This window comes from Brachyhypopomus gauderio, chromosome 4, assembly GCF_052324685.1.
Source record: "Brachyhypopomus gauderio isolate BG-103 chromosome 4, BGAUD_0.2, whole genome shotgun sequence".
Taxonomy (NCBI): Eukaryota; Metazoa; Chordata; class Actinopteri; order Gymnotiformes; family Hypopomidae; genus Brachyhypopomus; species Brachyhypopomus gauderio.
The window spans coordinates 30,730,007-30,749,662 of record NC_135214.1 but is presented as its reverse complement, the minus strand read 5'-3'; the positions used below and the strand labels follow the sequence as shown (position 1 = coordinate 30,749,662).

General features: G+C 39.5%; 2 protein-coding genes across 6 annotated transcripts; both read left to right on the top strand.

Annotated features, from left to right (window-relative positions):
- The first annotated feature begins 488 nt into the window (after positions 1-488).
- foxp3a (forkhead box P3a) lies at positions 489-10,177 on the top strand. 5 transcript variants are annotated; one of them, XM_077003840.1, is made up of 15 exons: positions 1,546-1,579; positions 2,246-2,348; positions 2,451-2,488; positions 5,550-5,653; positions 6,934-7,109; positions 7,257-7,353; positions 7,461-7,626; positions 8,047-8,145; positions 8,240-8,327; positions 8,437-8,505; positions 8,620-8,767; positions 8,931-9,007; positions 9,121-9,222; positions 9,424-9,545; positions 9,840-10,177. In XM_077003840.1, the coding sequence occupies exons 5-15, from the start codon at positions 6,936-6,938 to the stop codon at positions 9,886-9,888; spliced, it is 1,191 nt and encodes a 396-aa protein (XP_076859955.1). In that variant the 5' UTR covers positions 1,546-1,579; positions 2,246-2,348; positions 2,451-2,488; positions 5,550-5,653; positions 6,934-6,935; the 3' UTR covers positions 9,889-10,177. The 5 variants fall into 5 exon arrangements, with proteins under 5 accessions (XP_076859953.1, XP_076859955.1, XP_076859958.1 ...); XM_077003838.1 differs by lacking the exons at positions 2,451-2,488; positions 5,550-5,653 and adding an exon at positions 489-938 and having other exon boundaries at positions 1,494-1,579; XM_077003843.1 differs by lacking the exon at positions 5,550-5,653.
- Positions 10,178-10,350: 173 nt separating this feature from the next.
- On the top strand, positions 10,351-15,640 carry tspy (testis specific protein Y-linked). The gene is made up of 7 exons (XM_077003837.1): positions 10,351-11,897; positions 12,048-12,125; positions 12,259-12,370; positions 12,512-12,666; positions 12,897-12,973; positions 13,165-13,313; positions 13,681-15,640. Exons 1-7 carry the CDS (start codon positions 10,779-10,781, stop codon positions 13,866-13,868), a joined length of 1,878 nt encoding a protein of 625 aa, XP_076859952.1. The 5' UTR covers positions 10,351-10,778; the 3' UTR covers positions 13,869-15,640.
- The last annotated feature ends 4,016 nt before the right edge of the window (positions 15,641-19,656 follow it).

Here is a 19,656-nt window from a genome sequence, read left to right as displayed (position 1 = left end):
GGAACAACATGATCCTCTGATTCTGGACACGTCTTTCAGACTAATCATCTTGCAGAAGATGGTAGTACAGTGCAATAAAGGCATGATGCTTTGCAGTCAAACAGTAAAACTGAATCAAAACAAACAAGAAGTATCAGTACTTTCTGTGGACAACAGTAATGAAAATATTAATTAACTACATAATTCAATGATTTGGTATGTACTCTGTATAAGAGTTTACCATAAAAATAAATATCTGACAAAAAGAGATTATGCACAAATCTGTTTCTCTTTTCTAACTTTCCTGTATTTATTCATTTGTCATTGTATTCTGTTACAGATTTTCATTCATGCTTTCACAACAAAGTTCTGCATAAGCCTTCATCTGAATCTTCTCAATATTCTTCTGAACCATGTTTGACTGTACAATATATTGCATGCTCTTTTGTTAATATAGGTGGAAAGCAAGTAGTTTATACTAGTTTATAGAAATAGAAAAATTGAGCATATCCATACTTGTAGGTCATGTTGTACTTGTATATTTGTCAATGTAAAGATTACTCGACAGTCCTTAGTTTATTTCGTGATAATTACTCAACACAGATTTTAATTTCAAGATTATTACCAAAGAAAACTACAACCAGCTGAATGTGTTCAGTAGTAAAGATGAACCTTGAGAACAGTACATCAGCACTTAAACCAACAACAGGATGAACTTGTTTTTTCCTGCATTCTAACCTAATATAACATTTTGTACTAATGAATTTAAGTTCACCCCCACCTCATCACCACCACCAGCATTTGTCCGCCTTTTGTATCACGTCATGTACCCCGTAAATGGACTTTCCAAATGCGTAACTGGTTTTCTGTGTATTTTTGTTTTCCAGAATGTTCCGAAATGGCCTTCCCCATATGTCTGCCTTGAACAGAACACCATGCCATGAAAGGGGCATCATGGGGTATCATTTTATTAGTTACACAAAACAAATGTTAGGTTTACAGCAATGGACATTATTCTAAAGTTCAAGATTCTACGAAGTGCGGAGAGATTTACAATAATGTCCAAAGTTTAAGAGGATATTAAGAGGAACATTATTTCAAACACAGTTTTGTGAAATTCAGCTAACTCCAACCCCTGAAGCTTTCAGTGACCATCAGAACCCACATTTGCAGATTTACAGATATGCAGATTTCATTTGCAGATTTCATGTCAATTAGCAGTCAATTATGTAGTTTTCTGGCATGAATTGAACATGTGAATGCAACTTTACATTTCAAGGATGAGGAATGTTTTACTTTGTTCTTAAAATTGTATGTGTAAATGGAGGACTTCCTGTGAGCTCTTTAGAATTCTTTAAAATACACGCTCACATTCTGTACCTTCCTATGCAAAATATTAATGCAACACACACACACACACACACACACACACACACACACACACACAAACACACACACACGCACACGGATATGTTACGGGGAACTCTAATTTGCTTGTAAATGTCACTGTGCAGCTAATAAAGGGGATGGGGATGACCGAGCCATCAGTCACAAATCAATGGTCCAGTACTTCTTCCAACACTTTTATTTGCAGAACAAGGTAAGTCCACTGTCTGCTGCTTTATTCTTTATGTCATTTGTCTGCACAACTAATTTACAGCTTTAAATGTTTCCTTTCGCATTTCTATTTGCATTGCGTTGAGATTATTTAAAGCAGATTTGCAGACACTGGCGAATTGTAAATGTATGTTGGTATCTATTACAAAAATACATTTAAATACACATTTTCAAAGTATGTTCATTGATCTTTTTATATATATGTCTGTGAGAAACCTTGGATCAAATCCTGGAGATAAATAAATAAATGCAAAATAGATGCAAAGTAAATAGGCTGGGGAAGCTTGCTTGGCCCCAGCACAGAGGGAAAAGAGGGCAAGGGTTACTCAGTTAGGACTGACGTTCTACTGCCCATAACAAAATCACCCCAAATACATTAATTAAAATCCAGAGATGGAAAGAATCTAAAATGTGCAGTTATGAATTTAATCATCATTTGCTATTTTTTAATGAAATATTTAAGACAATATGTACTTGGTTATCATTGTATCTTAAATTAATAAGTATCATTACTTTTTGTTTTACCATAGCTTCAGTTTGACTGTATTGTAGTTTTCTCAATTACTGTCACAAACCATTTCGCAATTCAGAATGTTTTTTCTTTAAGCACTTACTGGAGTAATTCTATGGTTTTCCTTCCTGTTGAAAGAACCAGTGTATTTTCCTCTACTGCGGAAAGACTAAAACCACAGTGAGACAGAAACTGAGTGGGAAAGAGAGAGTGGGACACAGAAAGACAAAGAAAGTGAGAGGTAACACAGATACACCTTTGTGACAAGCTACTGCAGTCATAGTATTTTCATTATCATGTCTGGCGAACCTGAACTATTGGTTACACAGTTCATTTCCCTTAGCATTGGCAGATCATGTACGCATGTGACAGGGCTAAAAGGTAAGTTACATATTCTGAAAATGTACGCATGGGTCACCCGAGAGTGCTTCCCAGACAAAGCGGTTTATGTGTACTGATGAATCAGTGGCAACCAAAATATTTGAATTGCTTGTAAAATAATTTGGTGTTACATTGTGATGTAAATCACAATAATATAGATAATATGATTTTTGTTGCTTGTCTTTTTATTGAACATGCTGTGTAAAATGAGCATTTACAAATTCATGTTGAATTATTGCACTTAGCAATGTAGCAGGACAGATGATCTGTCTAATTCTGTAGTCTGCTTTTGCACTGCACGTTGCCTCTTAAAAATCATAATATATATATGTGTAAGTTCATCACAGAAATTGTTGTGACAGAAATATAATTTCAAAGTACTGTGGGACTCAGATACACTTGTTTTCATTATTCTTACATAGGATCACATTCAATTATACGTTTTGATTTTTCATAGAAATCTTTAAAATAATTAAATCATGGATTTAAGTATGTATGAAATTGTGGCAAGTGAACTGTGGTCTATGTGAGAGAAGACCAAACTCCAGAACTGCACTCAGAGAGCACATTCAAAGTCACACCCTAGATGAACATCTTAGACTGATGTTAAATTTAATTAGGTCACTTACACGTAACTTTATATATTGTAAGGAGCACTGTTAGCTAATCTCATTTGCTAAGATTAACATTACATAAATAAGAAAAAGTAAAAATTAACAAATGTTTAACAGACCGTTAGAATGTAGAGATGTGTTTACCAGCAAAAATGGAGATGGTAATCTAAAATGCATACATTTATTAGACAGGAACCCATGTAGGCAGTGATGATATGAAACACAATACAGTGGTATATTCCATATGACTGAGTGATATCACTATGGTGAAACTGAATCGGCATCTGCTGTATCTGCTCTAGCATAGAACAGGAAATAATGTCTGGAAAGATAGAGTTGGTTAGAGTTGAGTGGAACCCCTGAGTCTCCAGTGTGATAATTATAGCTATGCCCAGTCAAATGTAGGAGATAAGGTCATCAGTTGACATTTTCTGTCTCGTATCTGTAATATTACTATTTACAGATCTATTCAGAGTAATAATGAAATAACTTGGTAATGTCAATTAGTTTCCTCTGCTTTATAGTTACAATATCACAGAAAGGCGCATGGCAGTATTAATCTAAATCAGTCATAAGTCTGTTCATAGTGAAATATTAATGTGCAACTGCACTAACAGAAGTGGGTGATAGTGCTGATAGGATGCACTAATCAACACAAATGCTTAAAAAATGCTTATGTTCATTTTTATAGCACTGACATGAAGATCTAATGTATTTTCAATAAATGTAATGAAATAAACAGTTGGAATAAGAGATATGGACTTGGACATGCATATCAAAGTTCACTTAAATGAATGACGTAAGCTCATAAAACACAAGTTCGGACATGGAAGAGTAGTAAACAGTGTGATAAACTATGAATAATAATATGTAATTAAAAGTATAGAGCAGTATGGAAAATAGTATGGAAAAATGATAAAATAAAAAAAAAGATTATATGTTAGATGTTAAGTAAAAAATGTATGTGGTTATTATAAAACCAGTCATTTGACAATAATTTTGAAAGAGAGATTACTCTTGAAAGGAATTCTGAAAGTACAGCCCAAATAAATAAGTAAAGACATTGGGTCTGATTGTATTATTCTTATTTTATTTAATTTTTTTATGGAGGTGAATGTGAACTTTTGATGACTTTAAATGAGAACAATTAAATCAAAGATTTAAATCATATTAAATTATTTTAGAACTCATTTATATGCTATAAATCATAAAGTAATTATATGGCACAATAGTGGTTTGGCTGGCTTCCTCTCCCTTTTAATCAGTGTGACTCAAATCTTTTGCCAAGGATGTCTCACATGATTGGTCTGCTTAATTGATTACTAGAGCACTCACATGTGTTTCATCTGAGTCATTCACCTAATTGACTTTAGCAATGCAGCTGTGGTTCATTTACTTCTGCACATGTTCTGATTCCATGTTTTATGTAGTCTGCTGGCAACTCACACATTTCCCTCAAAACAAGTAAATGGAACTGATAACAAAAAACAAAAATTTGACATTTCATATACAAAAACCAAAGATGATAAAATAAGAGAATCATAGTAAACAGGTCTTCTTTTTGGGTGTAGTCTTATTTGCGTTCTTGTGTTTTAAAGAGCTGGCAGCAGGATCATACAGGTGCTGTGTGGCAAACATGACATGACATGAATTACTACGTTACTCTTAGGAAACAGAGATTTCTGCCTTCCTGCTCAGTAAGGAATCAAATCTTTTCTCAGAATCCAGTGAAAACTGACAAGTCTGAGGTTGGGTCAAGACAGGCTGTCAGCTGACCTTTATTATCTCTCTAAATGGCAAAGGGCTCACAAATGTTTCCTTTTCTCTTCTTGACACATAAAATTGATAGGTACTAGATTTGATTCCCCCTCAAAGTCAATTTATTTAAAATTAACTATACACATTTGCAGAAACTCTCGGAGTGTTTTTTCAGAATGTAAAGATTTCTTTGCACAAATACCTTGTGTAGACAATTTGCACTTTTCTAGATGATTATCAAGTATATGAAACAAAATAAATACTTATTTAATTTATTCTGAAATGCCATTTTATACCATATAGCTCAATATAATTTATAATTTAACAACAATTCTTTTATAATGATATTATATTAATATAATTAATATTATTCTTAATAATATTATTATTAATATATAATATTCTTAATACTCAATATTCTTAATACACAATATCACTACAACCATGTATTTGAAGTCCCCCATGTCAGAACTTAAATAAGAAGGTAAACATATTTATTTTGACCTTATAAGCATACATCAGGTCCTCTGTGCGAACACTTCTTAGAGGATGTTAAAAAAATATTCACTGCACTCATTCAACCCTTAGACAAAAACCTCCAAAGCGTCTTGATTCTGGCGTTTTGACTTTTTAAAAATCCCCCAAAGTAAAAAAAAAATACTGACATTTATCACTGTTGATGTGGTTAGGGTTAAATGTCACCTGTCACCTGTGAGAGATGAAGACACAAACCCTGTACATGCCTAAACGTGTACCATAAACCGCAGTGGCAACAGCGCTCGACAATCCAAAGGTGCTTTTACATTCTGTTTTTTCTTCTTCTTCTTCTTTTTCTCTACTTTGATGGTTCAAGAGTATTAGTCGTTATTATTAGCAATGCTTCTTGTTTTTGTAAATGCTGTTATGATGCATACTATTAGTCCATAATGAGAAACAGGTGGTTGAATATATGCAAAGCGATGTTCTGAAATAATAGAGATGAAGCTTTTATTATTTTTTATGCATCCTCGTTAAAAAAAAAAAGATCTGTTTTGGCAAAATACAGAAATCGAATGCTAAAGGTTGTACAATGTAGGAGACTGTTGTTGTAAGCAAACAGGGCCTCTGCTGTCTTCCTCGACTGCAGAGGCCCCGTACAGGCGGATGTGTTTCTGTGTGGCATCCATTTGCAAGGTTTCCTGTGGTCCACAGGTTGCTTCCCTCGTCATCGGTTCAGTGCACACCTGTGCAATACCACAAGAGCACAGAAAACACGGATATGCACATGTTTTCTCAGTTTAGCATGAGCAGCTGAGAGAACACAAAAGCACAGGACTACTGAAAGTATCTTTGGTTAAGGCTCAGGGTGCACTCAAGTGAAGCATTTGTTTTTTTTTTATTTTTTTTTTATGGGGGGTAATCTGGAGGAGGCAAGCACAGTGTCTATAAATATATAAATAACATTTTCACTTCCTAACAACCCCTAAACCTGAAGTTCACACTGGGGGCTGTTATTTGGGACCATAAACAGACCCTTGCGGTTTTTCCCAACCACCAAGAAAACCTTTAGCAACAAGAAGTTTCACTGTGACTTGGCCTGTCATACTGACACAAAACCTGTATGGCAACTGAAAAATGTACAGCATGTGATTCAGTAACAGGCTTCATGTGGACCCCTGATTATTTTACAACTATAATATTTTAATATTCATCATATTATAAAGAAATCTTTAAATGTGCATGCATAATTAATCATTTTAAACCATAAAAGGAGTGTAAACACTTAGGCTCATATGTCAGAACACATTGCAATAAGAGTTAGACCTTAATATGCAGTGTTATAACATTGTTACAGGATTCATCTTTTGGTGAACTCCTTTGAAAGGCACAATGCAATGGGTCAAAAACAATATGTAATGTAACACTTTAAAGTATATATGATGGGTGAGGGAAAGGGTAATATTATTACCCTTTTATATTATATTATTACTTTTTATATCATATTGATGTAGATGTCTGGAGTGTCTGGACGTCCATTTGAAAAATACTGCTCTATTATTAATATTTGGTGTATGTGCTATCCATGAACTCCAGCTATGCTTCATAATGGTGTTGGAGAGATCAGAGGGCAGGCTGGTAGCAGCAGGGCCCACTCACAACAGCACCTTCATCAGAATCAGGAGGAAGAGTCTCCCGAGCTTTCCAGATCACACCTAAAATCCAGAGCTTTCAGTTCACCTTTGACCTCTGCTCAGTGTGCTATGGCTAAGGTAAAGCTGGGGGTGTGACATGATTCATTTGGTGTCAGTTACAGTGCTGATAAACTAGCAGAAGCTATATTAAATATAAGAAACTATAACATAATAATGTAAATATAATAATCTAATAACTTAAACTCAATTGTTCTTTGTGTCCAGAGTCCATGTGATAAATCCAACAAGCAGTGTCTGCAGTTCAAATTACAGAGGCCATCAGTTCTACGCAAGGGTAGCCAGGCTCTGCCACGAAGTTCATGTAATGTCTTCTAAAACACACACCTTATAATGCCCCAGTGAAAAAAAATCCTACCTTTGCAATAGAACATCTAAAAGCTCCCATCACTCCTTCTAACTGTATTCCAGCTCTGTCCAACCAGTCCGTGTGTGACTACCCGGCAGAGAATATATGTAAAGCTGAAGTTGAAAAAAGCCTGCCAGATAACACAACATCGGATGGCAGCCGCCACCCCCGTGGCACACATGAAGCTTCTGGTCCGAGCCTGAAGTGCACCACAGCAGAGAGCCCTGAGTGAGTCAACAAAAGAAGCTCAAACTATGTTACACATTTAGGTTTGCTATATCTCATATCCCTCACCACACTCTATCTCTTACTATATCACACATCCATCCGTCACTACGCTCAATCACATGTGAATATAGCTCCTTGTTTCCCAGACTAGTAAGAAATATAGCTGCAGTATCTTCTGACTTCAAGAAAGTCTGCAGTTTATGGCAGGATGGACATCCAACTGACATCAGGCTGGAACTCTGATTAAGCTGCAATGTCCCAGCTCTGCTACAAAGTGACATAAACGTCATTTCTTACAAACCCGCTTGCCTCTGTTTGGATCATTTGCAAACTCTCCCTCTCTCTCTCTTTCTTAAACTCTAACATTTTCATTGCTTTTCATTATGTTCCTTTCTTTTCATTGCTTTTTTATCTTCTAAGACCTTCACATGACTCCCAAGAGGGCTTGTTGTTTGCCAAAGGAATATGCAAATGGCCAGGCTGTAAAGGAGTGTTTAAAGAGTACACACACTTTCTGAAGTGAGTCAAAGAATTAGAAAACTAGGTGCTGTTATATAGTGTATGGGATGTAATACCAGAAATAATCATTATTATGTCTGTCTATGGTTAATAGACATCTTTATTCTGAGCATGCTCCTGGGGACAAAACGATTGACCAATGGAAAATACAGAGAAATATGGTACAACACTTGGAGAATCAGGTATGATAACAAAGAAGACAGCAAATACAATATTGAAATATTCACAGAACTACATTATATTTAAAGGGTTAACAGCAACACTGATGTTATTTGCATTAACTCATTACAGTTGACTGTGGAGAAACAACGACTGCAGGCAATGTATCTGCATTTGTTTGATATAAGACCTTGTGCTGATGTAAGTATGACACAGTTCACTGTGCTGTGACCCTTCATGTTAAATATGGTACCAGCTGGAGGGGGTGGGGGAGGAGAGGGTACATAACCCGCCCTGAATGCTCTTTCACCCCAGAGCAGCTCTAGCCTGAAGCAGTCCGGCAGTCCAGCAGGGAGCCTGCAGCCCAGTCAGGGGGCGGTCAGTCTCCACAGTAACAACAGGGTCCAGGCCGAAATGCTATTTCCAGGATACTGCCAGATTCCTACCTCACAATTCATAACAGGTTAGACTGCACATGCTGCTAAATAGTTTACGCTAAGGTCCACAATCTTATAATTGAAAAATCGAATCAGACAAATTAATGTGATTATGCATATTGTTTATTGAACTTCGTTGCAGAGTCTCTGATTTTATTCTATGTTAAGTAACATGTTGTTATTCAATAGGAATTGTCCCCAGTATTGAGTACTACAAATATACAAACATAAGGCCACCATTCACTTATGCAGCTATGATCCGATGGGTGGGTAAACGCTGTGCTTTATTTTTGTATTTTCTTAATGGCACAGACACTCCTGTTGATTTATTTGAATGCTAATGAAGCACATGTTCCATACATCTCCCAATATCATGCAGGCGATTCTGGAATCCCCAGAGAAGCAATTAACACTGAATGATATTTATCACTGGTTCACACGGATGTTCTCCTACTTCCGGCACAACACGGCCACATGGAAAGTAAGTCACACACAGAGATATTACACCTTAATTAATTACTAATTAATGTAATTACTAATTTGTTGCAGTGCAGTGACAGCATGACTTCCCTATATGGAGATGGATCCATCTCATTCATAAGTGTTTTCTAGGCCTATCCTCTAAGATCCTTACATTTAGAAGATCCTCATTTAGTGTCATGTTTTGAATTTGTTCACGTAGAACGCAGTACGACACAACCTCAGCCTCCATAAGTGCTTTGTGCGTGTGAATGGAGGGAAGGGCTCTGTTTGGACAGTGAATGAGGCAGAATATCTGAGAAGGAAGGGACAAAAGATCCACAGGTACTCCGTCACAGCTGAATCCCCCAAGACTCCTGAATGATTCCCTAGCTTTTAAAATACCAGGCCTATGTCGACCTACGCGTCCGACAATAAGGAATGGAAAATAAGGCTAATTAATGCCATATTAAATCAAATGACTTCCATTTATTCTGTTATACTTTATAATTTTCGGTTTCACTGTAAGATTTGAGTATATGTAAGCTAACAAAAAAAAAAAAAAAAAAAAAACAGAAATAGCCTAGTAATTGAAAATGTACTAACACAGCTTTTTTTTAATTATTTTATTTTCTCCAGGGACCAAGATATGGGTTGGATGGCACACTATTCCATGTTTTATTCTTGAAATGTTATTCTCCAGTGATGAGTCACACGTTGACGTTGAGATATTCTGAGTAACCGCCACCAAAACCTCAGAGTCTCGTTCATCATGTATTTTCATTAGTGTATTTTCACGTTCATCAGCTTCCCTTTTCGCAAGGAAGCATAGGTCTAAAACTTTTGGCAATTCAAAAACGTTCTACACCTGAAGAAAAAATGCTCAGGTTGAAAAGACGTGTATTACATTGACCTAAAGCTAAAATATTTTTTATTATTCTGTTTTTCAAAATAAAATATATATATATATAACAAGATTTATTTGTTTTACGTTGTATTCAATGCAAACATTTTTTTATTCTAAAAACTAGCAATATGACGCAAGGTACAACAAGGCGCAAAAGAAACGCAACTTTGATGTACTGCATGTACGTAACTTAGTTGGTGTGCTTTGCAATTGGCCGAAAGGTTTTTGCGCCGTGTGGTTCAGCCAATCAGAGTTTTGTTTTTCTGGTTCGTAAGAAAAACAACGTAGCTTCAGACAAATGGCGAAAGGAAGGACAAATTATAAACAAATTCGTAGAATTAGAAAATACGAAGCATTGCCCTACATTTAAGTAATATAATTTTGTTCTTGTCGTGGGCAGAATTTGCAGTGTTGAGGCTGCTAGAAATCAAACACTGCGAGAGAACATTGCGAGAGTTAGCACACAGCCGAGCTAGGCCTCTTAAACGTACGCAGGCTGGCTCTGCGGATAGGACCTGGACAGCTAGCGTTAGCCACGGAATAAATGCTATGCAAAGGGGTTAGCTAGCCAGCCTGCTAACGGCCTCGGTAACTACTAAAGACCACATCAGGGGGGATTATATAAGCACGCAATAATTGCAACTCAGTTAAGGTCGCCTGCGAACAATAACATGAGTACGAACTCGGACAGCAGTAAGCCGTCCGAACACAGGAAGAGAAGCGCGAGCCCACGGCACGAGCCCGAACACGGGAAGAGAAGCGCGAGCCCACGGCAGGAGTCCGAACACAGGAGGACAAGCGCGAGCCCACTGCACGAGTCCGAACACAGGAAGAGAAGCGCGAGCCCACGGCAGGAGTCCGAACACGGGAAGAGAGGCGCGAGCCCACGGCACGAGCCCGAACACAGGAGGAGAAGCGCGAGCCCACGGCAGGAGTGCGACCCCCCACTGTCAAAACAGTCAAAATTGGACGACGAGAAGGATGGAGAGATCGATTCCTCCCAACGCATCGACAAAGACGCATTAGAAGATAGTCCAGACAACAACGGTGCTGCCGGGCCCGATAAGCAGAGAAACGGCGACGGTACGAACGGAACGCAAGCCGACTGTGGTTCTGGGTCACGGGCGAGCGCGAAGGAGGGGAGGTCGGACGCGCCGCCACACACAGCCCAACTTGGAGATACGACTGGAAGCGAAAACGGGTGCCAGCCCTCAACTTCGCGCAAGGAGCGGTCCGATTCTGCAGCTATCGCCGCAGCGGAGGCACTCGCGAGTCTGACCGGCGGAGGGGATGGGGACGCCGACAGCAAGGAAATGCCTTGCTCGTCCAAGCAAGCGTTCGGCGGGAAATTGACCGATAAATCTAACCGTCCCAGTTGTTCCAAGGAGAGCGCCAAACCCGAGAGGGGCCAGCACGCAGAGTCAGCCGCGGCAGATAGCTCTTCATCATTGCTAAACTGCGCAGAACGAGAGGATGAAGAGCAGGCGCATTACATGGATGAGGAGGACGACTCGCTACCAGGGTCGTCGTCAACCGCCAGCTCTTCGGTTGCATCCGATAATGAGGATAACGAGGACGGCGAGTGTGCCATAGTGTCGGTGAAGATGGCCCCGGAGGTCCGCCAGTCCGTTGCGCTCCTCGCGCAGGTGCAAATGCGGCTGGACGCGCTGGAGAAGAAAGGCGCTCGGCTGCATCAACGCCTGGAGATGAAGATGGGCCGTCAGAGACGCCCTCACCTGGACCAACGTGGCGCCATCACTCAAACCATTCCGGGCTTTTGGGTTACAGCAGTATCCTTCATTAACATGCAAGAACTTTTGAGCCAAGTGCTGTGTTCTCACAATCTGTCAAATGGTTAAATACAACATCTGTCACAATTTACATTGTCCCTTAATCGCTGTTTGCTTAATATGCACCTTTTACTTAACTGATCATTTTAGCTTCTCAACCACCCACACCTGTCAGCACACATTGATGAAAATGATGAAGATGCTCTCAGCTACATGACCAATTTGGAGGTGAACTACTCAGTTCTGTATATCTGATAGATCAGTTCTTCGTAGATGTATATGTCATGTTAGTAAAAGTTCATTTCTTTTGATGATTAAGCCTGTTTACATTGTGCCCTGTGTGTTATTGTGCACAACACAGATTGAGACGTTTAAAAACAACAAACTTGGCTACCGAATTTGCTTCCATTTCCGACGGAATCCGTTCTTTCAGAACAAGGTTATAGTTAAAGAGCTCCATCTTGGAATGGGAGGTGAGACAACCAGCAACTTCCTGTTACGCACATCACTCCACCTCTGTTCTTGTCTGCGTTATGACTAGCAAGAGCAGCTGTGTTTTCTATAATAGCTATTGTCATTGCGTTCCTTTCTTCATTTCACCGTTGTCTTCCCAGGATCCCCTGTTTCTTTTTCAAACCCAATTCTTTGGCACCGGGGGCAGAATTTGACAGGAAATGGAGAATCGAGGCGAAGCTCACGGGGAGTTTATCAGAGCTTCTTCCAGTGGTTCAGTGACCACAGCAGCCCTGGGGGGGATGATATAGCTCAGGTATTGTATAGTGACATGTCAAAATTTTCCTCAAGTTCAGCGTGTTTATTGTCAACCTAGCAAGAAAGAGCACACTGTATGACTATGACCGCTATAGTCATGCATGCAGCGTATGACAAGTACACCAGCCCGACAGCCCAGCTGGCGTAGGCTAAGCCCAGGCAAGGGAATTGTAGAGCAGTGCTGAGAGGTAAATTAGCAATGTGCTAACTGTATTGTTGCTTATGTAGATTCTGAAGGACGACCTGTACAGGAACCCTCTCCGGTACTATCTGACACCATTGTGGGAGCCTCGGGAAAATGGAAGGTAATTAAACACTCTTTTCACCCATATGACATTTTTCTTTGAGGCATTTCTGAGTTGTAGCTTAAATGATCTCAGATAATTAAATTTTCAGTTTTTTGTAAGGCTGACATGTAAGTAAGTGATTTTGGTACCGAGTGATTAAGGTAATGGTTAACATTTCACTAAACTGACTGACTGAATGTGTTTACCAGCACGCCCAAACCACAGGACAACAGTAATGGAGATGAGTGTGTGATAATATCAGATTCAGACGATGACCAGGAAGTGGTTAGCCAAGACCAATGTCAGGAACAGGAAGAAACGAATGATGATGGTGGAGATGATGATGGTCAAGATGCAGGTGAGGAACTGCCAAGTACCATAACTGGCAGGATTTTGTCATATAAATACAGACTAAAATGGCAGGACTGACTTACGTTTAGGATGCAGTGAAAGCAGGGCCGGCGCCAGAACATATACAGTGAGGGGGCGTCGAGGGGGGATGGGTGCGTGTAACGATTGTCAAGCGGCCGAGGGGGCACCATGTAGCGATTGTTGTAAAATAAATGGGTCTTATTTTTTTACATTGAGGGGGCGGGACATTCGCCCCCCCGTGGCGCCGACCCTGAGTGAAAGCATTATATTTGTTATGCTTATGTTGTTCCCACAGTACTAGTCCTAACTGTTATATTATGAGCCTAAGTGACTAAAGTGCACATTTCTTTCAGGCTCTGATGACAGTGAGCAAGAAACAGGGGAGTATTCCCTTGAGGAAAGGGAAGAAGAGGAAGTAGATGTAGAGGAAGTGGACGAGTCACGGGACTCAAGTGGCTGTGAGGTCAGAGGGCAAGGCCTGGAAGAGGAAGATGATGTTGATATCAATGAGGAAGAGGAAGAAGCTGAAGATGAAAACTAAGGAAAAAAACTTAAAAATAAAAAAATTAAAAGAAAAAAAAATAAAGCTGTTTGATTTTATGCAGATAAAGCTTATTTAGATATATTCTTCAAGTAAATGAAGAGCTCTAGGCTGTTATGGCAGACAACATGAAATAGCTGTATTGTGGCTGGTATCTCAGGATGTACTGTTCGTATATCCAGCACTTAAGGATAAAGTATATCTCCGTTATTTGAGTGGGGTTGGTTCTGGCGATCATTACTAACATTTTCTTTGTATTATGTTTGCATTATTGTGTTTTTCAGCTGTTATAAGATTGCTGGTTGTACAGCTAATACTGGACAATGCGACATCATTAACCTGATCATACTTAACATGGAGATGAAAGGAGAACTTATTCAAGTATTTTTGCGGAAGGTTCCATATGACATGAGTCATATATACATTTGTAATACATGCGTTTGAGGCATAGGCCTCATATTCCCACTTTTACACTCATGCCAGTCAAAACAAAAAACAAAAAAAAAGACATGTCTCAGCTCAGAATCCCACTTGGGTGACTTGTATTTCACAGAGAACTGCAGTAACTGAACGAATGTGCCCCGGGGAAGGCTCCTAAATGCCCAAGGCACTGATATGTGGCACAATGTGGCATGTTTACGGCACTACATTACCCACCAGCCTCTCAAGATTTTTCTATACAGAATCAGATTCCCTCTATGCATTGTGATTTATGGGGATAATACCACAAAATCCCTTTTAACCAAATTTGATACTTGCAAGTTTATTCACAACAGGCTTTTTGAAAATTTTGTGGTAAATATGTGTGAGGGGTGTGTGCTTAACAAATGTAAACATTTCAGATGCACTTAGTTCTGAACCAAACCTGGATCACTCAGGGATGTTTATTACAGTGGCTTTGTTCCATAGATATGTCATTTTTTATGGGTGTAATAATCACATGGTACGTTTTTCATTTTAGTCTCATTTGTTTATAGTTTATAAAGTGCATATAGGAAAATTCAAGGACACACTTGTTGCTTTATCTTGTTTCTTTTTAATTTGGTCAGCATAAGCAGCTAAGAACCTGATACGTCTCCTGCCAGCGTACAAGTTCTAAATCTGTGCATGGTGGGGGACAATTACTAGTGTCAGTTTAAAATATTTTATAGTAGATGTCTGCACACATGCATAAACATGCTATGGCCAGTCACTAGCTACAATGAACTGTCATATCCATTGTTTTGCCATGTAAATAAAAAAAAACTGATTAGGGCATATGGCATGATGTAGCTTTATCAACAGACTCTGTCATTTTTGTGTTTTTGGGTGTACATTCATTAAGCAATCATGCATTTAAATGTTTGAATTAGTGCATACATAAATTATGTAATGAATGAGTAATGAGTTTTTTCTTCATTGTCATTATTATTGACAATATGATTTTTCTGAAGCTACCATCTCTTCTAATTTTTAAAAAGTATTATTTATTTATTTTTTTGTAATTAATCATCTCGTAACTAGATTTATCATCTTGCTTCATCAACAAGATCCTAATTGATATGAAATTACTGTTTGTTTTTTCAGTGTAAAAATCTTAAAATCAGTTCAAATTTTTCCACTGAAGCCAATGGGATTTATGCTAAGTGTAATCCCCAACCCAAAATTAAGGGGTTTTTTTGTTGTTGTTTGTTTTTGAAGTGAATTTGATCTAAAGTACCATAAAAGGAAGCTATTTTTGTGTGGTAAATTTTATAGTTTATCAGTAAATTTGAAATAAATTGTATGTTTAATGTCATTGTTTTTGGTGTTGTTTTTTTTTTTTTTTTTAGAATGTTGTTATGCTTTAAAGTCTGAATTTTCCATAAAGTGATTGTCAGCTCAGTGTCATATTGTCAAACTTAACTGACTCAATCATGAAACGTCTGGTGATTCTCCGGGTCTTTCTCATCATGGCTTTTATTGTGATTTGGATATTGGGGCTGAAATTAATTTCACCATAAATTTTAAATGAGCATATTTTCTAATTTAAAGGGTCATACGGCTTTGCCTCCATAAGGGGGCAGTTTAGTCAAAATGATACAAGGACTGTGGGGTGCAGTGGCTCTGGTGGTGAAGACCAGAACAGATCAATGTTTCGAGACTCTGGCATGAGACGACCTCCACATGCGGTGTGTTTCTGGCCTGCTGGATTCCCTAGTACCTCTTTTCTTCACAATGAATGCTTCATTCCTTAAGCACGAGGCCATTTCTTGATATTTGTTTTTGAAGCACTGTTATTCTGTGCCAGACTCTGGGAGTGTATGGCGGTGGATGTGATTATGAGACATATTTCATGAAAGGCCTGTTGAAAAAAACTGACAAGACTATGTCTCTATTGGGACTTCATTCAGGCTGTTTATGACACAAATTACGTCCTTCAGCTGGTGAGAGTACATGCGTTATCCATCCAACTAAATATATTTTAGTTCATGTGGACATACTATTTTCCCTTGGTGTTCAGCAAACCCGGCATGTGAACTGCAGCCAGGTGCTCAGACACATGTGACGTCACATGTAATGACTGTTACATGTAACCCTTCAGCTTTGCACACAGCCTTGAGACACATTTTTGGGCAGGCCTCGACAGGGAAAAGTCGATGTTGCAACGGTGCACTTAAACACACTTGATTCTTCGCCTAATGCCGCACTGTAAATATTCCACCAGCAAAGGCCTGCCCAGATTTAAAAATACGACAACAAAGTGGGACCTTTCTATTATTATTGGATGTGGACATTAGGCACACCTTATCAGTATTATGTGTCATACATGTGTCTTGCTGTAAGTCACTGGCTAATGCGGAGTCACCCATGAACACGGGCATTAGATCTATTACTGCCATAGCTAAAGAGATTTAGGGTTTATTTCTTTTATTCACTGCATGATCATTTTTTGCCTATGGAGATGGCTGCAACCCTGTGGCTGTAGCTCATAAAACACAGTGGATACCTAGTTCAAGGAATTTTATTGTAGTAGACAAGATAGCAGCTCCACAAATATGACAGCATATAGCTTGAAATGATAGTCTTCTTTGTAAAGACAATTTCTGCTGTTTTTTTGTAATTTGACAATGGATGGATTGTCATATACTGTAGGAGGAACAGGAAGTGAGAAATAAATGTGTTGAAAAGTGGGTAAAAGAGGGTGATTAATGGTGAAACTTATTAGGCGGGCCACCCTGTGGTGGACTGGACTGTTACAGTAATCCCCCCCCCCCACACACACACTCACAAGCAGCTTCATGGCCTCTTCTTTGTCCTCTTCACTCCCGCTAGTCATGTTTTTGTACCCCTCACTGAATAGACATGAAGCAGAGGAACTTCAAAGTGTGGGGAACACACACAAGATTACACATCTGCGCCTATTTAACCCAGCATGCCTTTCTGTGATGTTGTTCAAAAGCTGCAAACTGTGTGTCAGGGTAAACAAAGTATGATTTTGTGCGTGTGTGTGCGCCTTCATGTGTGTTTTGTGTGTATGTTTAAGCCCGCATCCATGCATGTGATCAGCACACACCACACGCATCTTCTCCCCGTTTGGGGCCTCCTGAGGCGACAGAGCAACACAAAACTAAAGTTGAAACAGTCTGCTTAATGCACATTAAACAGTGCAAAGGGTGAACACACACACACACACACACACACACACACACACACACACACACACACACACACACACACACACACACACACACACACAAATACACACACACACACACACACACACACACACACACACACACACACACACACACACACACACAAATACACACACACACACACACACACACACACACACACACACAAACACACACACACACACACACACACACACACACACACACATACACCTCAGTGAACCTTTTGTCGGTCCAACACGGCCTGACTGAGCGTCCATCTTTAATTAGGCAGGGCATTCCCAACCTGCCCCCTTCTGGCCCTCTGTAGGCAGAAGCTGAGGCACTGACAGATTTATCCCCAAAGACAGATTTATCCCGGGGCCCAGGACGCTCCCACGCCTCCAGCACTTTCACATTCCCACAGCCCCTCGCTTCTCCCTTCCTGCCCGCGCTAGGTTAGCTTCTCCCTTCCTGCCCGCGCTAGGTTAGCACACGGGCCGTAGAGCTCTCCGCTTGTGCCAGGATGCGCGGCAGCCTCTCTGGCAGGACTTGGAGAGATCTTGACTGGTGAACTGTTTTTTTTTTTTTGGGGGGGGGGGGGGGGGGGGGGGGGGGGTTCTGGTGTGACTTTGATGTTGCTGTTTTAAAGCAATTCGATACCCACAGCACAAGCATATACATGTATGAAGGCGTGCATATACATCACTTATTCCAGTGGCCTATATACAACCGCCAAATGGGCACCTATCGATTGTTCACATGACAGGAATGCATTTTCATTACTTTTGTTCCTTTGATCCTTTTAAGCTCCAGTTTTAAGCTTCAACACCTGTTATTTCCTCAAACACATGAAAGGTAAAAAAAATGATGATTGTATTGTATTTCTCCTTCTTACTGTTTGAATGCTTTGAGGAATTCACAGCACCTCATTACAAGCACTTCAACAAATAAGCTACTGCTACCTTTTGCACCAATATTTTGTAATCGACTTTTATACACCTACTAGAACAACAATCTATCGACAGAACAAGACTGGATCATATACATGTAAAACATGCACAAACCCCCTCACACAAGTCCACCCCGAACTGCTGACATTTGATGTGATTAGTCGTCTGAGCAGTCATGTCCTGTTTAAGTGGAAGCACAAAGTGTATAGGTTCTCAGTTACAGCTAAATGTTTTTCTCTTTATATCAATCTTTGGTGTGTAATATTTGATCGTTATGTGTTTTATGTATTTATTTATGTATCTATTTATGTACATATGCATGTATGTATGTATGTCAGGCAGTCATAGCCTGGTGGTAGGGAACTGGTCTTGTGACCTGAGGGTTGAGGGTTCGATTCCCAGACCTGAGGCCATGACTGAGGTGCCCTTGAGCAAGGCACCTAACCCCAACTGCTCCCAGGGTGCCGGGCTAGGGCTACCCACCACTCTGGGCACGTGTGATCCACAGCCCCCTAGTAATCACTAGTGTATGTGTGTGTGTTCTAACTGCACAGATGGGTAAAAAGCGGAGGACAAATTTCGATTGCGGGGAAAATCTCACTTGACAAAATATGGCACATATAAAAAAATTTATGTATGTATCTATCTATCTTGTACATCATTAGATATCATTAGTGCATCAGAGAGCACATGTAGATGCAGTGGTACGTCTCACTGTTGACTATGACGTCACTGAAGAGCGCGGTGAACTGCGTGGATCTGAGTGCCAAAGCTTTGTGCCATTGTGAGAGAATATCGCACGGAAACCCGAACATAAAGCTCACATTAGTCACTTCCTCAGAAAGGAAAATAAAGGATGCCTCCCACAAGGAGTGAAAAAGACAAGAAACCACATCCGCACGTTACAAAAAAAGAAAGCAGACAACTAGCTAACAGACTCATCTCAAAACATGTAGTACAAACATGACTCCCCTATTTGAAACAATTATTGACAGACGGCGTCATAGAGAAGCAAGGAAAATAAATAAATCCCAGAAAACTAACACGGTGCACGAAAGTCTAGAATCCTACTAACAAAGTGTATTATTTGAAACAATTTAACACAACATAAAAGTTGAGTATGCTTAAAGCAGTTCTATAACAGGAGTTTCTCCACAAACACTTCCACCATTGGTGACCCGTTCTTTTGAAGAGGCACAA

What these genes read in the sequence shown, in the direction of transcription:
- foxp3a (XM_077003838.1), top strand. An exon ending in ACTTTTATTTGCAGAACAAG is followed by an intron (nt 1,580 to 2,245) that starts GTAAGTCCACTG and finishes TCCTGTTGAAAG; the next exon opens with AACCAGTGTATTTTCCTCTA. An exon ending in GGCTCTGCCACGAAGTTCAT is followed by an intron (nt 7,354 to 7,460) that starts GTAATGTCTTCT and finishes ACTGTATTCCAG; the next exon opens with CTCTGTCCAACCAGTCCGTG.
- tspy (XM_077003837.1), top strand. Translation starts at nt 10,779, where the DNA reads ATGAGTACGAACTCGGACAGCAGTAAGCCGTCCGAACACAGGAAGAGA. An exon ending in GGGGGGATGATATAGCTCAG is followed by an intron (nt 12,667 to 12,896) that starts GTATTGTATAGT and finishes TTGCTTATGTAG; the next exon opens with ATTCTGAAGGACGACCTGTA. An exon ending in TGATGATGGTCAAGATGCAG is followed by an intron (nt 13,314 to 13,680) that starts GTGAGGAACTGC and finishes CATTTCTTTCAG; the next exon opens with GCTCTGATGACAGTGAGCAA.